Source organism: Manduca sexta, chromosome 17, assembly GCF_014839805.1.
Source record: "Manduca sexta isolate Smith_Timp_Sample1 chromosome 17, JHU_Msex_v1.0, whole genome shotgun sequence".
NCBI lineage: Eukaryota > Metazoa > Arthropoda > Insecta > Lepidoptera > Sphingidae > Manduca > Manduca sexta.
The window spans coordinates 13,028,122-13,048,342 of NC_051131.1; the positions used below are offsets into that span (position 1 = coordinate 13,028,122).

Below are 20,221 nucleotides of genomic sequence, written 5' to 3' on the forward strand. Positions count from 1 at the left end.
TTACCAATCCGCACTTGCAGGTCTACATTTGAATTTGAGCACCAGGGTCACATTTATCAATATTAAAGATGCAGCCAGTATTCAAATGTTAAGAGCAACCAAACTCGGCCTACTTTAAAAAATCTATTTAACAGCCGCAAGTTGTTTGGGCAGTAAACTTCACTCTATGGAGATCAAAGGGTACACAAGCGGCTCACCCGGCATCGCCTGCCCGCACCTGTTGCGGTTCTGAGAACAGCATTTTTAAGTGTTCCGCCGCGACCCGGACATTATTAACCGTGGATATAGTGGGCGGATGTTTGGTCTATGTTGTGATTGTTGGTTTAAGAAACCATAGTTTGAAAAGATGGTAGGAACACTTTTTTAAAGGAAGAAAAGAAAGAAAGAAAATATTTATTTATAACAAGCAAAATTACATAATTACCAAATACCTAAATCTATGTCCTCGGCATAAAAGCGACCCCAGCTCAGGATATGGTGATAAAAACCCAGCGCTGATCTTCCGCTGGGCCGTTTTATAATGTCACGGGTGCCAAAGGCATAAACAGTGAAAAACTAAAAGCTAACGAGCATCATGAATGCCCCGTGCAAATCATGCACCAAAATGCATGGGCGAAAGTGTACACATCCAGATCACGAAGGTAAGAAAATAAACATTATAATATATATATGTCAAGAGGAGCAAGTCGCTCGCCTGATGGTCAATACGATCGCTCATAGAATAAAGGCACCCGAACTTGAAATTATAAAGACATGGCGTTATACTGAGCTCCACATGAAACATCACATTTTACTGGTGGTAGGATATATTTTATATCCGCCCGGATAGTGACCACCGTAGACAAGGTATTAGAACCCGCCTTAGTGGCCCACGTAAGTGTGTCGCGTTCCGGGATCAGTCTTTTTATATCCGGTTCCAATAGGCCGGCATAATTGTGTCGACTGTCGATTAATCAACACTCATCAGTCGACATTCGATTGGACTCCAATCCACTTACCATCAGGTGCAGTGGACTTTTTTTTTATCTTATTGTTGAGGTTAAGTCACAAAATACTAAGTTTACACTGAGAGTTCACAACTTTAATTACCTCATATCGGGAACATAACAGTGCTGGTATAACGTTGCTTAGCGGCTAAAATAGACACCACGATAGTAACTATCCATCGAGACTGTTCAATACGAGAGACCTATCACTGTAGTACAATGATTGTTTCATTTATCTTTCTCCGTAAACTAATTGATTTCAAAACAAAATTGAAATTGTTCTCCAAAATTAATGTTTGCGAACTAAACTTTTGTACTGAAATATTTGTGGCTCAAACATCCGTTTGAAAGTAAGTTTTTTATATCAAGTTATAAGGTCTAAAATATAATTGAAGGATAAAATGGGAAGGGTTTACGCATGATACGAGGTATCTCGTCATTAGAAATCAAAGGGTTACAAACTTTTCAAACTTTGTGATGTTTCAAAATCAAAACACGGCACGTTACTTTAAAAATAAATATTAAACTAAAAGAGAAAGAATGGATTTACAAAATTCTTGCAAAAGTGTCAGCTGATATTCATGGATTCGACATCATATACAAATTCTGGAGTCACATTGAACGCAGGACGAAGAAATTTACTTTATGTTAATAACTTTGGCTCGCATACAAAGGTCTGTTTTGTCAAATATCACCATATTGAATATCTGTTTGCAAAGCTAAGTAGAAATCTTATGTTCTAGTATGTAGAAAATTGGAACTAGTATAAATTATTAAAGATGTAAGTTTGTGAGTACAAACTCAAGAAACAATTGTTTGTAGGGGCTAATCTCTGAAACTGCTGAACCGATTTTGAATATTTTTTACTAATTGAAGCTATATTACCCCTGAGTGCTATAGGCTACTTTTTATCCCGGAAAACCTCTCAAGCGGGTGGCGCTGGCAAAAGCATTACATAAATTTATAATATCTTAGAATAAAGTAGGACAACATCGTGCAATGCTTCCTAATCGAAAGGTCTAGATGGTTTTACTGTTTACAGGCAGTTATAATTTACATTAAATCAATCAACATACTCCTCTAATTAATTAATGAAAGACATATAAAGTCCTGTCTTCCGTAAACATCCGAGTATTAAGGCATAATTAGGGGCTAAATAAGTCTAAAGGGTTTCCAGGGATGCCCTATCCACTTATTGTTTTAAATAAATTCCTAAACACACATATTTCGTAGGGGATCGACATCAAAGGAATTCCCTCTATTTATTTTACGGAGGTCTTTGAATAAATGTTGGAAAGACGAATGTAAATTAATGAGTTTGAATACTGGGATGCTAATTAAATATATGGTGAAACTACAATAAATAATTGACTTTTAGGTATAGCGCCGACGCATTAGGTTAAACTTAATGTATTGTAGAATAAAAAATATTTTTTTTTTATCATAGTGCTAACCGAAAGAACTTTATCATCTATATATTAGAGGCCCAGCAGTGGAAACCATTTATTACAATAAAAACAAACAAACAGACATAACTATCCATTAAGTTTTATTATGTAAATACCAAAACCCAAAGAGAAGCGACGCGTTCAACAATTAATTCCGTAACATTAATACACGAGAGGCCATTACAAACGAAGCGAACCCGGTAGTTCAATGCGATATAGAAATAAGAAACAATTACAAGACATAGGGGACGTGTCTTAGATTATCCATATCGTGTGTTCGCACTGGACTTGAAAACGCTGCGGTTTTACGACCTAAGAATTAATAACTGAAATAAAATATTCAAATCAATATTATTTGATTTTTATGTGGTTGCGTGTTTCTTTTCCCGATCTTTATTTATTAGGTTTTGCCTGCGGCTCGGCCAGCGTGTAAAAGTATTCCAGGATAAAAGTAGCAGGATAAAAAATCGAAATTGGTATAGTAGTTTCTGAGATTGGAACAAATTCTTCAGCTTTATGTATAAAAACTATATTAATGTATAGTGATTGATTGACATTCATTTTCTTTAAATTAAATAAAAAATCAAAAAATAATTAACCACACAGGTTTGGTGACCTAGAGTCCTTTAAGAAGTTTTGGAAATAAGACGCGGCGTGCAATCCGTCCAGTGCGTATACAAATGGAAGGGACGAACATAAAGATCTTGTCTCAGTAATAAGGGAGCGGGTCAACTGATGGCGCTATGTTTAATTGAATCTCCTAAGTTTGATTAGTTTCGTCTTACTGTTATAGTGCACTATATTTAGAATGATAGGCAGATATCAAAGAAAATAGAATAAGACATATTTTCCCGTGAATTTTCTGCAATTTTGAATGTGCGTGAAGTCTGTTAACTCGGACTAGGTGAGAGTGTTGGACAAAGCCCGACACCTTGTCGATAGTAAAAAAGACCAGTGCCCAGCAATGGTATTTAATACAGGGCTGACATTATATTTAGTACGGAAAATTATTAAACTGAATCGAATGGTAGATTGCAGTGTGTAGGCAAAATGTAATGTCAAACTACGAGAGAGATCGTTACCAATGAGGATGTACATCCATTTTCAATATATTTAGATGCAGCTTACTGTAGAACGTTTTCATCTAATATCAAAGTTAAATCTAAACGTTTTTAAGATTATGACTTAAAAAAGCATATGGTCAGAAGTGCATCTTATACTATATCTCTACTCTTAGTATGTTTAAGCAATAAGTAAACATAACCACAGCATCAAAACATCAGACTTATCCAAGCGCAAAACAAAATGCTCTCAGAGTCGACTCCACGACCATTCGCATTCCGAGATGCCGCATCAGGAACATACCGTGACAAATCGTCGAGGAAACAAACTAAATGAATCAATCTAGTACATAATTAACCGAGCAGCCGGTCGGCACGCGCATGTGCGTCAAAGGGAGGCGCGTGCGCAGGAATTTGCGTGACCAATGCAATTAGATGGTCCTTCGAGCCGGATGCCATAAATACGACATTCTAATATCAACCTTATGACTTCAATGTTACATCTTAATTTTGTTTAATGCACAAATTATCTAGCGTCATTAAAGGCAACTGTTTACTTTCGGAACTTATTAAGCAGTTGTCGATAATGTAACGTCATATAGCATGCATGTAAAGCCGATTATAGAGCTTATAAGTTAACGAATAAGGTTGATATTAGTTTATAAGTAATAGGCAATACATTTGGCTAAGGTCCAGCATGTCAGGTATTTGGAAATATCTTGATGGTGGAATGTTGACACCTGTGCTCATCTGTCAGTGTTTTTGATGGTATGGAAATTGTAGGTGGAGAAAAAATGAAGGATTACAATCTAGATACCAATGTCATGTCTAACGTTCTGCTTAGATGAACAGTTCATCTTCGGTCTATTGGTAACGGGCTGTGAACGGCGAGTTTTCAGGTTCGGTGACCAGGTTTAACAACCAAATGTTTAGATGAATTCTTCTCTGCTTAGAAAATAGGCTGTGAACCGCAAGTTTTCAGGTCCGATATTCGAGTTGACCAACATAAAGGTATGTTTTGTGTGCTAGACTTTAGAAAGAATGACTATGAGAAATCTTCACGACGCTTCTTTCGCCTTACTATATTAAGCCTTGAATATATACATATTTTGGATTTGGTACACATATATAACAAGCCTTGGATAGACGTATAAGTTACTTTTATCCAGAGATGTAGCAGTGAGATTTTTTTTCCGACAAAGACTTTTACACGAGCAAATCTGTGAGTAAAAGCTAGTAAAAACAAATGAATATAGTGTTATATTAAAAAAAAAAATACCATTGCTTACTATATTTTTTTTAAAAACACTCTTACCAAACATCGCTAAAGGCAAACAACTTAAAACCGACCCAATCAGCTTAACATAAAGTCTAAAATCTCTAACTAAAACATTAACCCTTACAAATTACAATGCAGACATTAAACTTAGCACAAAGTATCATCTTGCAAATAGCGGAACATGTAAACTTTGTCTCATATATCGTCTGAATGCTCGCGCCGGGCACCGAACCCGATACAGAATGTACCTGAAGTGCATGCAAGATTTATTAATGTTAAACGAGTTTCAATGTTAATACTTAATAGTTGTTGTGCAAGTTTAATTATGAGAATTTGAGTTGAAACATAATCTATTTCAGAAGTTTAAATAAATTCTACAGTTGATTAGAATGTGTGAATTTGGTTTATGTGTTTATCTAGCTTAACTAGCAATTTTAATTAGACACCGTCTCTAAAATTGATACCCAGTATATACCTGTTATGTGAAATTATGTTTTATTTTTGAAGGCGGTTTATTTTTTTATATTTTTAACATAGGTTACATTTTTCGAAAAAAAATCTTGTTTTAGTAAATTAGCCATTCAACGTCGATATATACATAAATACATAAGCCAAATATTATACAAATATACAGATTCCAACTAAATTAAACTCATACAAACAAAACTAAACTATTTCAACATACGTCCAAATATCGTATGGAGGCATTCGATCCGTCTTAGTACAAATTCAAATACAGACAGACGCAGATGGCCACTGTTTGTGTAGGCTTAGCTTTAGGCTAGCTTGTTGTTTGAGTAGTTAAGTTTTGGGTTCGATTCTTGTTTATGTTTTTATGTATATGACTATGGGAATAGTAAAGTAACAACTTTAATTACAGTTGATTGATTGATCGGTGTCGTTGTATTACGGTCTGCAGTCTGAGGTTTTGGGTTCGATTCCGGGTCGGGCCAAGTGATGATAGGTTTTTTACATAGTATCAGTCTGGAGTCTGAAATATGTACTTGATGCGATAGGCTCGCCTTCTATAAAATTAGAGGTAATACATACAGATTACAGCGGAAAGGGATGCACCAGTTACGACCCTGCCTACTCTTTCAGGGCCAAAAGGCGTGAATGTGTATTGATTTGGTATTAGAAAGGAATCATTTTGCATATAAAGATTTCATATAATAAGCGCTGTGTCTGCCCTTTATTAGTCATAGTTAGTATTATTAAATACAACGCACTTTACACTGCGTTCATCACTCAAACATTAAGTCTTAACTATAATGCCTAATAACTATATTTCAGTGCTTAAAACAATACGTTTTTGTTTGGCAGAATACCTCGTACCTATAGCAAATTGCGTATCAATGGTAATAAACCAAAACTCGCATTGAGTGGAATCGTCGGTCATTACAAAGCGCAAATTTACAAATCCTGGAGGAGTCTTTGCCCCAGAGAATAGGATCTGATTGCGATCGCCAAATTGACGTCTCATGCATTGTTTTGTGTTTGCGGTCTGCATATTCCTTTGGGTGATGAACGATTTATTGAGGTTTTTGTTTGCTTTGCGAAAGCTTGGGGGATTGTAGTCGGAAAATTTTAATTTTTGACTCGATTCCCTTGCGGTTACGCGTTGTGTTAAATTACATAAAGAGACTAATAATAAGAAATAATTCATCTATATATATATATATATGAATCCCTATTTCCCTTGGTCACGCCATTACGTGTGAACGGCTGGACCGATTCACTAATTTTTTTGTCGTGTTTGTTATTGTCAGGAGAAGGTTCTTATGTAAGAAAAAAATCAAAAAAATGCGCGGAAAATTAGAAAATTTAAGAAAACTTAACGAAAATATTATTTTTATATAACTGTCAATTGTTTGAAGTAACTGTCAGCGATTGACAGAATGCGCGCTGCAAATTCATAGTTAAGACGGGACAACGTCTGTCGGGTCAGCTAGTTTTCTCATAAAAATTAAGAGCATTTTCATCACAAACAAAGAACATATCAGTATATGACAATATAAAGCCTCTAAGAGATTGATTTGTGTTGCTCGTCACAGTAAAAAAAAGTAAACCTTCGAAATTCAAAACGCATACACACTGGCCGCTTTTAAATACAAAAAGGAAACAATAGCGTAATAAAAACAATTGCATAACAGCTTTCATTAACAGCCAAACAGCCAGTCCACAGATTAAAAATACAGCAACAATTAAAAAGAAGGCATTGACCGTCGAACCAATCGAAAGTGCAGCGAGGTGAATTTATTTCGCTGAATTTCACGATCATACCCCGCTTAGTGGGGAGTTTTAAAGAATAAGGAATGACAGACGGGTCATTGTATAACGTTAAACCAATTTTAAAGTACTTATGCCAGGGTTGTTGTTTATTTTGCCTATATGTACATGTTTTTAAGAACTAGTCTGAAACCGCTGATCAGGTTAGATAAACTATAAAACACAGATGGATCATGCCCTGGATTAAAATGGTTACTTTTTAATTTGTAGAGGTCAAGTACGACTCTTACCCAGAAACATGAAACTTACGCGGAGAAGACATAGTTTATTTATGAACAAGAAATAAAAGTGATAAGCTGAATTTCGACCACGGAGACCAATCGGAGACCAGCTAGGTAAGCAGGAGATATTACAATGTACTCTTTTCTCTGACTCTCATAGTACGGTGAGACGGCAATCCGATATGATCGGAGAGAGGTCAGGCGCATGACCAACGGTGTTAACGTGCTTTCCGAAGCACGCGGGCATCACATCGCCAACTTCCTGACTCCGAGCTGATATTGCGTAATTTGTAATGTAGGTAAACCCAGTCCCAATTATTTTTGGCCCGACACGGGATTCGAACCCATAACCTCAGCGCGGTAGTCTTATTCGTGCAACCAAGTACAACAAAATTAACATTTCAGATATTTTATAAGACCTATTCCATTGCACAAAGGCGATACGTAATAAAACACAAACAAATTGTAGCAATTTGTTTGAATCTTCAAAGGCAGGTCGCGTCTGCGAGTGTGCGAAGGTATGAGGTTCCCGGAACCGCTCGCTATTATGGGGAGGTTTTAATTAATAGAAGCCAAATATTGACAGGTGTTAAGGCTCAGTTTCCAACAGTAAAAATTTGACCGTTATTTCTTTATCATCTTTATAATAAGGAGTACTATTGTTTGGCTTAAAATATTACAAATCTGCGGAAAAGAATCATAAAAAATTTTATAACTATTTTTTTTAAATTATTATCTCATACATGGTATAAGTATAATATTAACATGTAGCTATCATTTATGAAGGCAAGCTTCAGTGTACACACATCTATTAATCCATTTTTTCCAAAATTGTTATATATACTGTGGCATTTTTTTTATAATTAGAAGTGACTATATACAGCAACTGCTGTTAATTGAAGTCAGGCCCAAGGAAAATGTCAACCGACAAGAGATGAAAGCATCTCTAGACGTTCGCCATAATCATGCCAGCTAGCCTAATTCTTCACGCAGAGTTACTTATACAGTTTGCTGTATCTACAGTAAATTAATTACTTTTTAGTGCGATTCATAGACTGCCTCGGCGGCGTAGTTGTACAGCATGCGCAGTACGGCAGCCTGCTGAGGTCCTGGGTTCGAGTTTCGGAGCGGGCAAGTGATATTTGTGTTTTTCTGCTCGATATCAGCCCGGATTCTGGAATTTGTGCCCGATATGGCGATAGCTTCGGCTCCTATCATACCATGGGACGGAACACACTTGGCGAAAAGTAGGTGCCCTGGTTTGTACCTTTGCATACCCCTTCCTTGGTAAATGTGTGTGTGTGTACGATTCATAAAATGTACAAATGTAATTTATTGCTCGCTACATCAGGTCCAAAGAAAAAATACCCAAACTGAAAATTGGTGACATCCCCTTAACTCAGGTATACAAAGCACAATATCTATTGTGAAGACGGCGTTGCGATATAATTGCTCCAATCCGAAGAGTAATATTTGACATCGCCCGAGGGATTACCGCGTCTGAGGGAGTGTCGAAAAAACCAATCAGCTCAACCCTTAAAATCTTTTAAAAGGTTTCAATCAGTGAATGACAGCTTTTGTTTCTAGATATCGATTGTTCAAACATCTCTGAAAGGGATTTCCTGTCTGTTATTGTAGACAGGCTAATTGAAGGCGAAGTGATTGTTTTATATCAATTTGTATTTGTTTACAGAACGTGCTGGTAGATGGCGCTATTGTTATTATAGTCTCTCGCCTTTACTTTATAGGAGGTACATAAATAAGGAGAGAGTTTGATTGAGTGAGATTTTTAATATCCAAATAAATAAAATTAATGAGTAAATGAACACGTGGAGTGAGTTAAATTCGGGTTATACGTAAGGCTTGGGTGCTTCGTCTGGGGTCTTATTCTCTATGATAGTGTAAAATCGTAACACATGTTACTTTGTCTTGGTAAAATTGGTGTGGAATAATATTCTATATCTCAATTGTCTTAAACGCGACGCGGCGCGTTACGTGCTTATTATACAGTAACAAAATAACGTGTGGCATAGAGAATGTTGAGTTATCTGTATCTACCAGTCTATGTATAGATCTACGATTAATATGATAGGACTGCTGTCCTAGTGTTTTTATTTATATACCTACGTGTGCGGCAGAGTGATCCCACTACACCTGATAGTAAGCGGGATAGAGTCCAGTAAAATGTCGACTGACGAGAGATTACCCCTCCACAGTCGACACCATTATGCCGGCCTGTTGGAACGTGATATATACAAGCTGATCTCGGAACGCGACACTCTCATGTGAACACCTATGGTGGGTTTCAACACCTTTGGTACGGTGTTCGCTATCCGTGATTATAAAATATATCCTACCATCAGCAAAATAATAAGCTAAATATAACTATTCTATGAGCCGTTCTATTCAACCGAAGTAAAGACTTTCTTGAAAAACAGATTTTCATTAACTTTGCCCAGGATCCTTAATCTTGATATTAACTTTTTCTTAAGATAAAATTTCTAATTAGTTTAGTCTTACCTTAATAAGTTTGTTCTGTAGTTTGGTGACGGTCATCCGTTCGCGCTGCGTCCTTCTCTTCTCTTCTTCGAGTTGCGCTTCTAATTGCTTAATACGCTTTTCCAAAAGTTCCTGAAACAATAGATAGCAATATATTATTTATTATGCATTAGAACCAGCAATACATTCATGATTATTTTGGTAATGTGGATGTTAATGAAGGTTACTCGTATGGTCGTTTATAAAAAAAATATTAAAACACTCATGTGTTTAAAACAATAGATTCTTATTTCAATGTTCCACGTTTCAACGCATCAACGGAACTCTGTTTTAACTATTAAAATATTCTAAGTATAAAGCCCTTGGTCTACGCTCGGCTAGATCATTAAAGCGCGCCATTTTGTTATTTTTAATTACTTCGGACGGCGGTAGGCCATTAATTTTAGACATTTATTTGATTTGTCATGAAATTAACGAACCGCGATAAGTTTAGGAGCTATTTTGAAACTGTTTATTGTGTTTAAGTGGTGCTAATTTGGGAAAGTAATTTCATTTTACTAGTACCCGAGTGGTCAAATTTAATCATAATTATAATTTTAAAAAATAATTTTACGTTAAAGATGGAAAAAATAAAGCGTACTTAATTTTTGCTTTTAATGATGAGACGAGCTCGCCGTTCGCCTGATGTTAAGCAATACGACCGCCCATAAATAGCAGAAACACATAATAATAAATTACAAAGTATTGTTTGGTATTCCACTGCGCTCGCCATCCTGAGACGTGAGATGTTAAGTCTCTCTATATCCAGTAGTTACACTGGCTGCAATGGTCTTTAACCGGAACACAAGAGTCATTACACACTGCTGCATGGCAGCAGAAATAGGCATTGCAGCTAACCAGGCGAACTCTCACATAGGAGAGACCTACCACCTAACAATTGTAGAATGCGTCTACGGCTTCAGGGAAACAATCGTAATCTAACAGACGACGTATATCATTATGTCAATGAATAGTAATATAAAATATTAGTATAAGAAATTCTCGTAATTTCCAGAAATTCCAAAGGCAATAAATTTTCATCAGCAAGCGGCAAATCACTTGAAAACGAATTAAGACGTAGAGTTAAAGTAACAATTTAACAAATAAGACGGCCATTAAAGTCGTCTAAGCGAACGTCGCGAGGAAATGACGCAATCGGGCACAAAGCTTACCGAATGTGACGTCGTTTATCCAGTGTCATTAGCCGGAAGTGCTGCGCGCTTTACCTACGCTTGAGTTATGGCCCGTAGTTACGACTTTCTGTTCAATTCTATAATTTGAATACGATGTTTTTTTGTTGAAAACTGATAGTAAGATAGGCAAGGAAATTATTAAGACAATGCCTTGTATGCCGACGGATGACACCGAAACAAGATTGGGCAGCTAAGACGGGTTTTTTAGTAAGACATATTAAGACCTACTAAAAAGCACATTGTGTAGTCACCTATACTATATATATAGTATAGTTAGATAGAAAATGTTCTAATGCATATTTATACTAGTTTTGCCCACAGTTTCGCACAAAAAGGTTTTCCGGGGATAAATATTTTGGCGAGATAAAAAGGAACCTATTACACTCACGAGTGATGTATATTCCTATTACTGAAAATAGTCTCACTATCGGATCATTAGTTCCAGAAATTAACCACTACAAACAAACGAATAAACGACAAGCTTTTTTCATCATAATAGTACCTATAGATTTAACAAACCATAAGTCTATAGGTGAATATAGACGTAATGGGTAACCGACGTCCATACAACTACGTCAGTATTGGAAAGCAACGTTACCTCTGAGCGCTTTTGTCCAGGGAAATATACCCGGGAGAAACAGGAGCAAAATCTGGTACAACGTCATGCAAATCCAGAACGTAACCGACCATGTTAATTTAAAACTCCAATAAATAATATGACAAACGTAACCTACTTCCGTCCTAACGGCTCATTTGCGAGGGACTTTCCGAATGACATCCCGTCGACAATACATCCTGGCCTTTAAACCTCAATAAACCATAGAACAGGCGAATTTCAACCGTATTCACTTACGATAAGGGTTACTGGTATATGGCGTGTTTTTCAGCATCATTTGAACAAGAACAATGGGCAATGTCGGCCAAATTGTCATTGAAAATTCAATTGTGTAGAGGGGTTTTGTTGTGATATATTTTTGGGAATTCATTATTACCTACTATTTTGTAAATGGTAAACTAAAAATAAAAAAATCCACTCCTTTTCGATTATTCCGATGGCCGAAGAAATATTTAAAATAAAAAATATGTAGAAGACTTCTCGAGATTTCAAACGACACACATACTCCACATTAATTTCAAAGACACAATAAAGTGACTTGTTATTTAGATCAATGTTAACATCACAGAATCTGATCCTGTTATAGTATTTCATTCCCGTGGGAGTATTTTCTTAGTCGACCAGTGAGTAAATATCCAGTTACTAGCAGATCTTATATATGTAAATTGTTGTCCGCGAAACTACACCTTATGTTGACATTTTAATGCCTCCTTACTTGCGAACCCGATCTGGTTTATTAATAAAATAAAATATTAAACTTATACATATTATTAAAAATAAAATAAAATTTTATTTTTAATAATATGTATAAGTAACTATTATATATTGTAATAATAATTGTTATTCTCATGATAGATTTAACTCGATCTAAATGCAACTATGTGCGCTGATGTAAACGATTAAATGTTTTATGATTTTTGTTTTAATTTTGCTGACCTCCTGGACGTCATTACCTTGGAATTTGCTTAACAGATACTAATGAGTTTTGAAAGTATGTGAAGTTTGCTATTTTGTTAGCAGTTTTTTCACAGGACTGATTTTATCACAACGGCAACACAATCTTCCATAACATAATATGATACCTTTCAAATAACGATTTAAAATATATATGAAGGAATGTAGAAAGTCTTTTTTATATAATAGTTACTTTTTTATATAACATGAATAATAATTAGGAAATTTTAATGAATAAAAAAATTGCACACAATACGATGTACTTGACACACGTGTACACTTTTTTGTTTATATAATATAGTTAATATGATATTATATAGAAGAGATTGATATTGTCTATAGTGTCTGTCTTGCTAAATCTTAAACATAATTATATTATAATACGTGAAGAAAAAACCTTTTAACCATTTATTTTTTTCATTATTTGGTATGATTAAAGTAATCATATACAAGAGTGCACAAATACAAAATTTATATTTATGATTTGTCCCAAATACAATTTAACAGTCAAATTTCGGGCATTGGACGATCACTAGTTCTATACTATTACTGCTAAACGAAGAAAATATAATTGTAATATTTTTACCTTGTCTCCTCTACCTCCATTTTGTCTTTGCTACTGGCGCCTCAGCAGGCATTCCTCTGAAATAGTATCGCGCTATCTACGCAGGGGGGTGAAATCTTTCGGAATGATCGCCAAATTAACGACCACCCTTATTGGAAAAATGATGCATGTCCATTGTCACCCCCTCTTTATTTATGGAGAATATTGGAATATGAGAAGTTAATGTGTTGTTTTCGATGGAAATGGCTGAGGAAGTAATGTTTAGGAATGATTTTGTGATACAAATTGGGCAGAATGGTATTTTTAATAAATGGTTGTCTATTGTAAAATATTGTCTTCAGATACGTGTTGAATGATAGTGATTTTATGTTGAAATACTGATTTATCCTTCACTTCCGTATGTAGCAGACTAACATGATTTTATATATGACAAGAACCGAACAGTTATTTTATATAATGCCTTCTCTTTGATATGTAGCGGCGTAAAGGTAGACGCCACTGTAGAGGAACAGATGGTTGCGTTCCTCTATAGAGGGGGAAGATTCCCAGTCAGGCAGATGTTGCGCCTGACCGGCCGCGGCCCCTCCGACGGTTCCTATTCGGAGATGGTATATATGCAACGCGTCGCTCAAATTGTGCAAGCGTGATTCAGGATCGACGTCGCCATCTATCGTGATTGCTGTGTGATATCACTGTAGTTCCGTCACTGCATCGATCCTCTTGCAGTTCCGGCGATGTTGACAAGATGGCGGTGTATGCATCGATTGTACCGCCACATCACTCCCCCCCGGAGACCGGAGGTCGAAAGTCTTCAGTCGAGTCTTCTTCGATGCTAATTGTAGCTTGCCAGTGCCAGAGAGTTGATGCCCCAGTGAGTCAGGGTGTTGATGTCCCAGTGAGTCGGGATGAAGATGCCCCAGTGAGTCGGGGTGAGATGCCCCAGTGAGTCGGGGTGAGATGCCCCAGTGAGTCGGGGTGAGATGCCCCATTGAGTCGGGGTGTGGTCCCAGTGAGTCGGAACCGTGCGCAATTGGCCCTAGTGGGTCAGGGCTGTGCGCGGGTGGTCAGCTCCTTTGAAGCGAAGCTGACTGTGTTCGATTCCAGTGAGTCGGAATCGATGCTGCGTCCCTCTGCGATGAGTTCGGTGCGTCACGTGGCTATACCACGACAACCGGCGAATGCTGCCCGTAGATGGTCCGGCTGTAGCGCAGTTGTGCCGTGACGTTGGAGCCGAAGTCCGTGCAGGAGTGCTGAAGGTACCAGGCTTGCATTGGCAGCATGCATGTGGTAACCTTAATGGCTGGACAGTGCTGGCTGGCTGTGCGAAGTGTTGACTGGCTGGATGGAAAGGAAGTGATGGATGGCGAGGTGATGCGAAGCGATGACGATGCAGGTGCGGCTGGTTTCGTTGATGACGGTGCGATGATGTTTAGCGTCAGGGGTCACCACTTTAGCGGTGTAAAGGTAGACACCGCTGTAGAGGAACAGATGGTTACGTTCCTCTATGGAAGGGGAGATTTCCAGTCAAGCAGATGTTGCGCCTGACCGGCCGCGGCCCCTCCGACGGTTCCTATTCGGAGATGGTATATATGCAACGCGTCGCTCAAATTGTGCAAGCGTGATTCAGGATCGACGTCGCCATCTATCGTGATTGCTGTGTGATATCACTGTAGTTCCGTCACTGCATCGATCCTCTTGCAGTTCCGGCGATGTTGACAAGATGGCGGTGTATGCATCGATTGTACCGCCACATCAATGGGTCTTCGATGCTAAGCGTATAGCATGTCGGTGCCAGAGAGTAGATGCCCCAGTGAGTCGGGGTGAGATGCCCCAGTGAGTCGGGGTGAGATGCACGTGGTACTAATCGAAATTCCAACGTCAAATTAAACCCATATTATACTATAATTTTACTTTTCTGTACTCCTCTATAGTATAAAATTTAATTATACTAAAGCCCACACTACGTGCGCGCAATGTGCTTAAAAAGGGTTACATTTTTTTTCCTCACCTATTAAGGTACTACATACTTTGACGTTAAAGGAAGTTTAAGCATATTGGCAAACAAGATCAATAATGAATAACATAATGATTTCTTATGATAACGCGAATATTACACATTGAAATAAAACTATTTTACGGATTCAATCGCAGTTATTAATATCATTATTTTATCCCGGCGTTTGGAAGACTTTGCAGCCTTCGTGGTCGCGGGGCGGACAGACTACCACATAGGTTAGTCCACCCCGTGACTATGAAGCTAGGAAGGTAAATAACAATATATATAACCGCGATAAAATCCGTAAAATAATATTATTTTATTCCAAATATGAAATGAAATAAGTTATTGGAACCTGTAAAATGTTATACATTGTTTAGATTCCGTCAATATTAACTCTACCATCAGTTCGGAAAGCAGTTCTCACCAGAGAAGAACGGGCAAGAAACTCTGGTGTTGCTCTTTTAGGTACATGATACAGAGAAAGAAAAAAAAATGTTTTTCTACTGTTTAGAGGAGTTCATTTAGCTATGATTATCATTATATTCTTGTATAAACTATTGACTGTCAACAATATAAGTATACATAGAAAATACTTAACAATGCAATCAGAAAGGTACACGTGGATTTCGCGTTGAGTGCCTCCTAGGGCGACTCTCGCTAATGCTGCATCATTTTTCACGCACTCGATAAATTCGTCTCTGCCCTCGTCGAAATGTCAGAGACTTCTTTGTGCTCGTACATATTTGGAACATTAAAGATGTCTTTATTTAAATTTTCTCATAAGATCTTTTAAATCGTTGTGAAGGCACCATCGATATATCAATAAATTATAATTCGTATATAATTGGTATGAATATGCCAGCATAGTTTGTTCCTCGGCCAAATAACAATATTACAGTAAATTTCAACAAATTTGTATCCTTAACTTATCAAAGAAATCTTGACAACATTGTCAATAAGCATCAACAAAGACATCTATTTGGACCTTCAGAAATCTCACGCACAACATCATCAGCCGCTGTTCACTGCTGAACATGACCTTCTCCAAAGATTACCAGATCGACGTATTATAAGCGGCCCGCATCCAGCGACCTCCTGCAACTTACTAGGTCATTTGTCCACCTCATTACACACATGCCCTAAACTGTCAGTCCAAATTGATATTGTGAGACAATAAGGGCATTGAATATAATTCTGATGAGTGCTCAGTATCTGTACGCAGTTCTCGAATGCATTTCATTTATTTTGTGTGACCGTCGAGTTCTATTGTACAAGTGTATCGGCATTGTCTCCAACCATTTGTCTAAATCTTTTATTGTAGGCGTGTATATTTCAGGAAAATTTGGCCTTTTGTGTAACGTTGTTAATGTGTTGCACTGGTCGATAGCTAGGCTGATCAGCTACATAAATATGTATTAAAAATATGGCATTGACGGATTCCAATATTGTGGTCATAGAAGTAAAGGTTGGTATTATAATGTTGTATATTAGATTTCTGGGAAAACTAAAATGTACTATAGTACTCTAAAATGTATTATCTGTTACCAATATTATGATTCTTTTTTGGTTTTTACGAACACTATTTTAATACGAATTGAACGCCTGGAAAGCGTCGAAACCGACTGTAAAAAATATTCTAAATTTCAAAACTCACATATCAAATATTGCCCAACTTGAATCGATCCCACGACCTCAGTTTACAACCCAACTAGTGCCAGACAGAGATGATGAAGATGGAAGAAGCGAAAGAAATATGCCAGAATCGAGCAAAGTGGAAATTCACAGTCTTTGCGTACCCCTATACGATAAAGGCGTAATACTATGTATATAACACTGCACAAACCAATACCATGCTTGTTAGCTGGTAATAACAAATCAAATACCCTGTCCTTCACAATAAACAGATCTTGAACTGTATGAATTGTTGATGACATGACCGTACTCGACACTGGAGACGCGAGACAATGACTCGAGATTAACCCGAACGAATTAACGGGGACCCCTGTGAAACCTTAGGATGAGTGGGGCGTGGTGGAAGGTGGGAGAGAAAGCGAGCTCTGCCCGTATGGGTCAGATATTTTAAAACAATAGAGTTTAAATAAACTGATCCTTAAACCTATGAAATATAGGTTACAAATTCTGTGTTTTAGAAGTAGCTGAGTTGTAAAAGTTGAGACTTAAATCCATGTAGTGCATTTGGAACTATTTTCTTTACTTTATAGGGAAGGTTCTTCTTCATATGATATTTATTAATGATATAAGTAAAATAAGCCGCTGGATTAATAATTTAATAATGTTTTTTTTTGTTTATATTACGCAAATGTAGACATTGAAATAAAACTATTTACGAATTTGATTGCGGCCTTTCTTCCGCCCAGTGACCATGAAAGCTGCAGTATTCAAAACGTAACGATAATAATAAAATAAATAACCGCGACATTCTGCTACGGATTAAAATAAATTATATATCAGATCCCAATACCCACTGAAAACAAAGTCTTCTGCATTTCAATTAAAGATCAATAACAATAAACTATCGAAAATGTTTTGGTCGGAGGAATCCATTAGCGTAATTCAATTTTTCTTAAACTTTGATGTATGAAGCCGACTAGTAAAAGTATTTCGCCTTCTTACTCAAAACTTCTTTTGAAGTAAAAGAAATATCTTTTACAATAGAAATTAAATGATATTGTTAGAGAATATTTTTTTTTATTTAGTAAGTCTTTGTACAAAAGCAACTGCTTTGATATCTATTGATTAGTTTATTTATTTTATTTTCCAAATACGAGTGGAGTTTTTGTGTAATTATATCATTCCCTATCAATCATTGCGATCTTTCCAATTTTATACCATCCTACCTAAATATAAAGAGTCTAAAATAGTCTACTCACTTACATGTTCATTAGCAAATATGTATATGAGCAAAACATAAGTCGGTCACATCACACGCCCTCGCTTACAACTTAAGTCATCGTCGCATGACTTTGGTCCACCCTCTTTCATCCATCATTAGCGGACAATGGCTAATCTAACGTGTAGGGCACTTCATCACAGGCCCGCACGGGACACCCCGGCACTCCCCGGATATCAAGATCATAATTAAACTGCCGGATTGTATTATGCATATATACGTTTTTAATATGAGTGCTTATAGCTTGGTTCGTCAGAGGCAGGAATAGGGTAATGTGGCAAAACCACAGAATGTAGTTTTTAAACGCAAGCAAAGTCTCGGGTTTTCACTATAGTTAATCACAAATAGAAGAATATCAGTCGATAGTTTCAAATTACGGGCTAATTTGTAGTAATTAATAATTAAAAATTAGCTTCCGTAAACTTAGCACGTAGACTCGCCATTACAGTTTTGACTGATTTCAAGCTCAACAAATGAAATATACATACACATCACGTATTTATCCCCGAAGGAGGTATTCAGAGGTGCAACTAGGGCATCGACTTTTCGCCAAGTGTTTTCCGTCCCATGATGTGATAGGGGGCGAGCCTATCGCCATATCGGGAACAAATTCCAGACTCCGGGCTGATACTGAGTAGAAAAAAAAAACAAATATCGCTTTGCCCGACCCGGGATTCGAACCCAGGACCTAAGAGCGCTGCCGTACCGTACGAATTAAATATAACAAATTTTATTTCCACTTGCAATTAATAAAAACTGAATCCAACAAAATAATTTATTGCACTTAAATTCGGAAAATTTTATAGTTAGCAGATTCATCCTTTTTCCTCCGTAGCCGCCATTTTAATCGCCTAGCCGGCAGCCGCGTGTTTTTCTCATTTTGTTGGGAAACTTTAATAAAAATTAACACTAATTTACGTACTTTAATTAAAATGTCGCGAGCAGTTATTAAACTTATAAGCAACGATCGGTGAAGTTAGATACGGTTTGTAAATGTTTTTAAACGTAGACCACTTTTGTTTTTATTTCTTAGGATTCTATTCCTTGGATGGTTTATGTAATAAAGCATACTTTCCAATATAAATCAAGTGAAAAAGGAATGAAAACATATTTTAAATCAAAATTGAGTTCTTCATTCAGTCATAAATTGATTTGCCTCGAATAAATGAAGTTCAGCCGGCCTAGCATGCGCACGACGACAAAATTTTGTCGACACTTTTTCTCGTGATTTTGTCGTTTATCTCTATATGTCTACCGACACTAACATGCGCGCTCATTTTCTCGACTTGTCACGAGAAAAGTAGAGAAAAATTAATGTTTTATTAATCTGTGGTATTTTTGTCTACAAACCCTAACATGAGCAAATAATTTTATCGTTTTTTGACACATGTAAACGAGATATTTGTCTTCTTTGATATTGTACGAAGAGATAAACCGAGAAAATTATCAATTTAATTTATTCGTTAAAACGCGATGGTGGTATCTTACTATAGTAAAATAATATCGATATACGACAAACGAGAGGCGTGTAAAGTGGAAAGAAGACATATTATACTTAATTGATTTATGATATCCCTTTGCTACAAAACGAATGGCATTGTATATTAAAGAAAAAGTTTGCTCCCCGATTTGGAGTCTCAAGCCAAAGGCATAGCCGTCCGTTTAAAGGTAATTGAATATATTTATTACATACTTAATTACATAAGTAGCTGAGTTTAATATCAATTGAAGTATTTTGATTTATAGATAATGGAATCATTTTTATTTTTTTTAGGTGAGACTCGTGAATTTTACGTGCAAGGTATGTTAGGGCTCTTAGATTGTACCCATATAAAAATATTACCTCCTAATGAGCCACAAAGTGCACAATATCAAAAAATGAGGAAAGATGCCTGCGACACCAAGGTTCAACTGGTAATGTACTATTAATTAATTATTAGAGTTAATAGAAATAAAAAATGAATGTACTTTGAGAAATATCTTCACAATTAATACATAGCGTGTTACCTTTCATAAAAATGAAATTAGTGTGCCAACTAATGAGGTAATAAGAGCTATTTAATCAGATTAATTGCAGTTTTAATTTTGTTTATTTTAATACTACAAATACAAATGAGTAACTTGTTTTACCATAATGTTTTGCAAAACTAGTACCTATATG

At 36.6% G+C, this 20,221-nt stretch overlaps 1 protein-coding gene across 4 annotated transcripts in view; it reads right to left on the minus strand.

Moving 5' to 3' along the window:
• The window catches only part of LOC115450491, a 475,244-nt gene that overhangs the window by 230,749 nt on the left and 224,274 nt on the right, over positions 1–20,221 (minus strand). For all 4 annotated transcript variants that reach the window (XM_037439712.1, XM_037439711.1, XM_037439714.1 and 1 more), the window contains exon 3: positions 9,805–9,915. In XM_037439712.1, the coding sequence (XP_037295609.1) occupies positions 9,805–9,915 (111 nt within the window). The remainder of the gene's footprint in view (positions 1–9,804; positions 9,916–20,221) is intronic.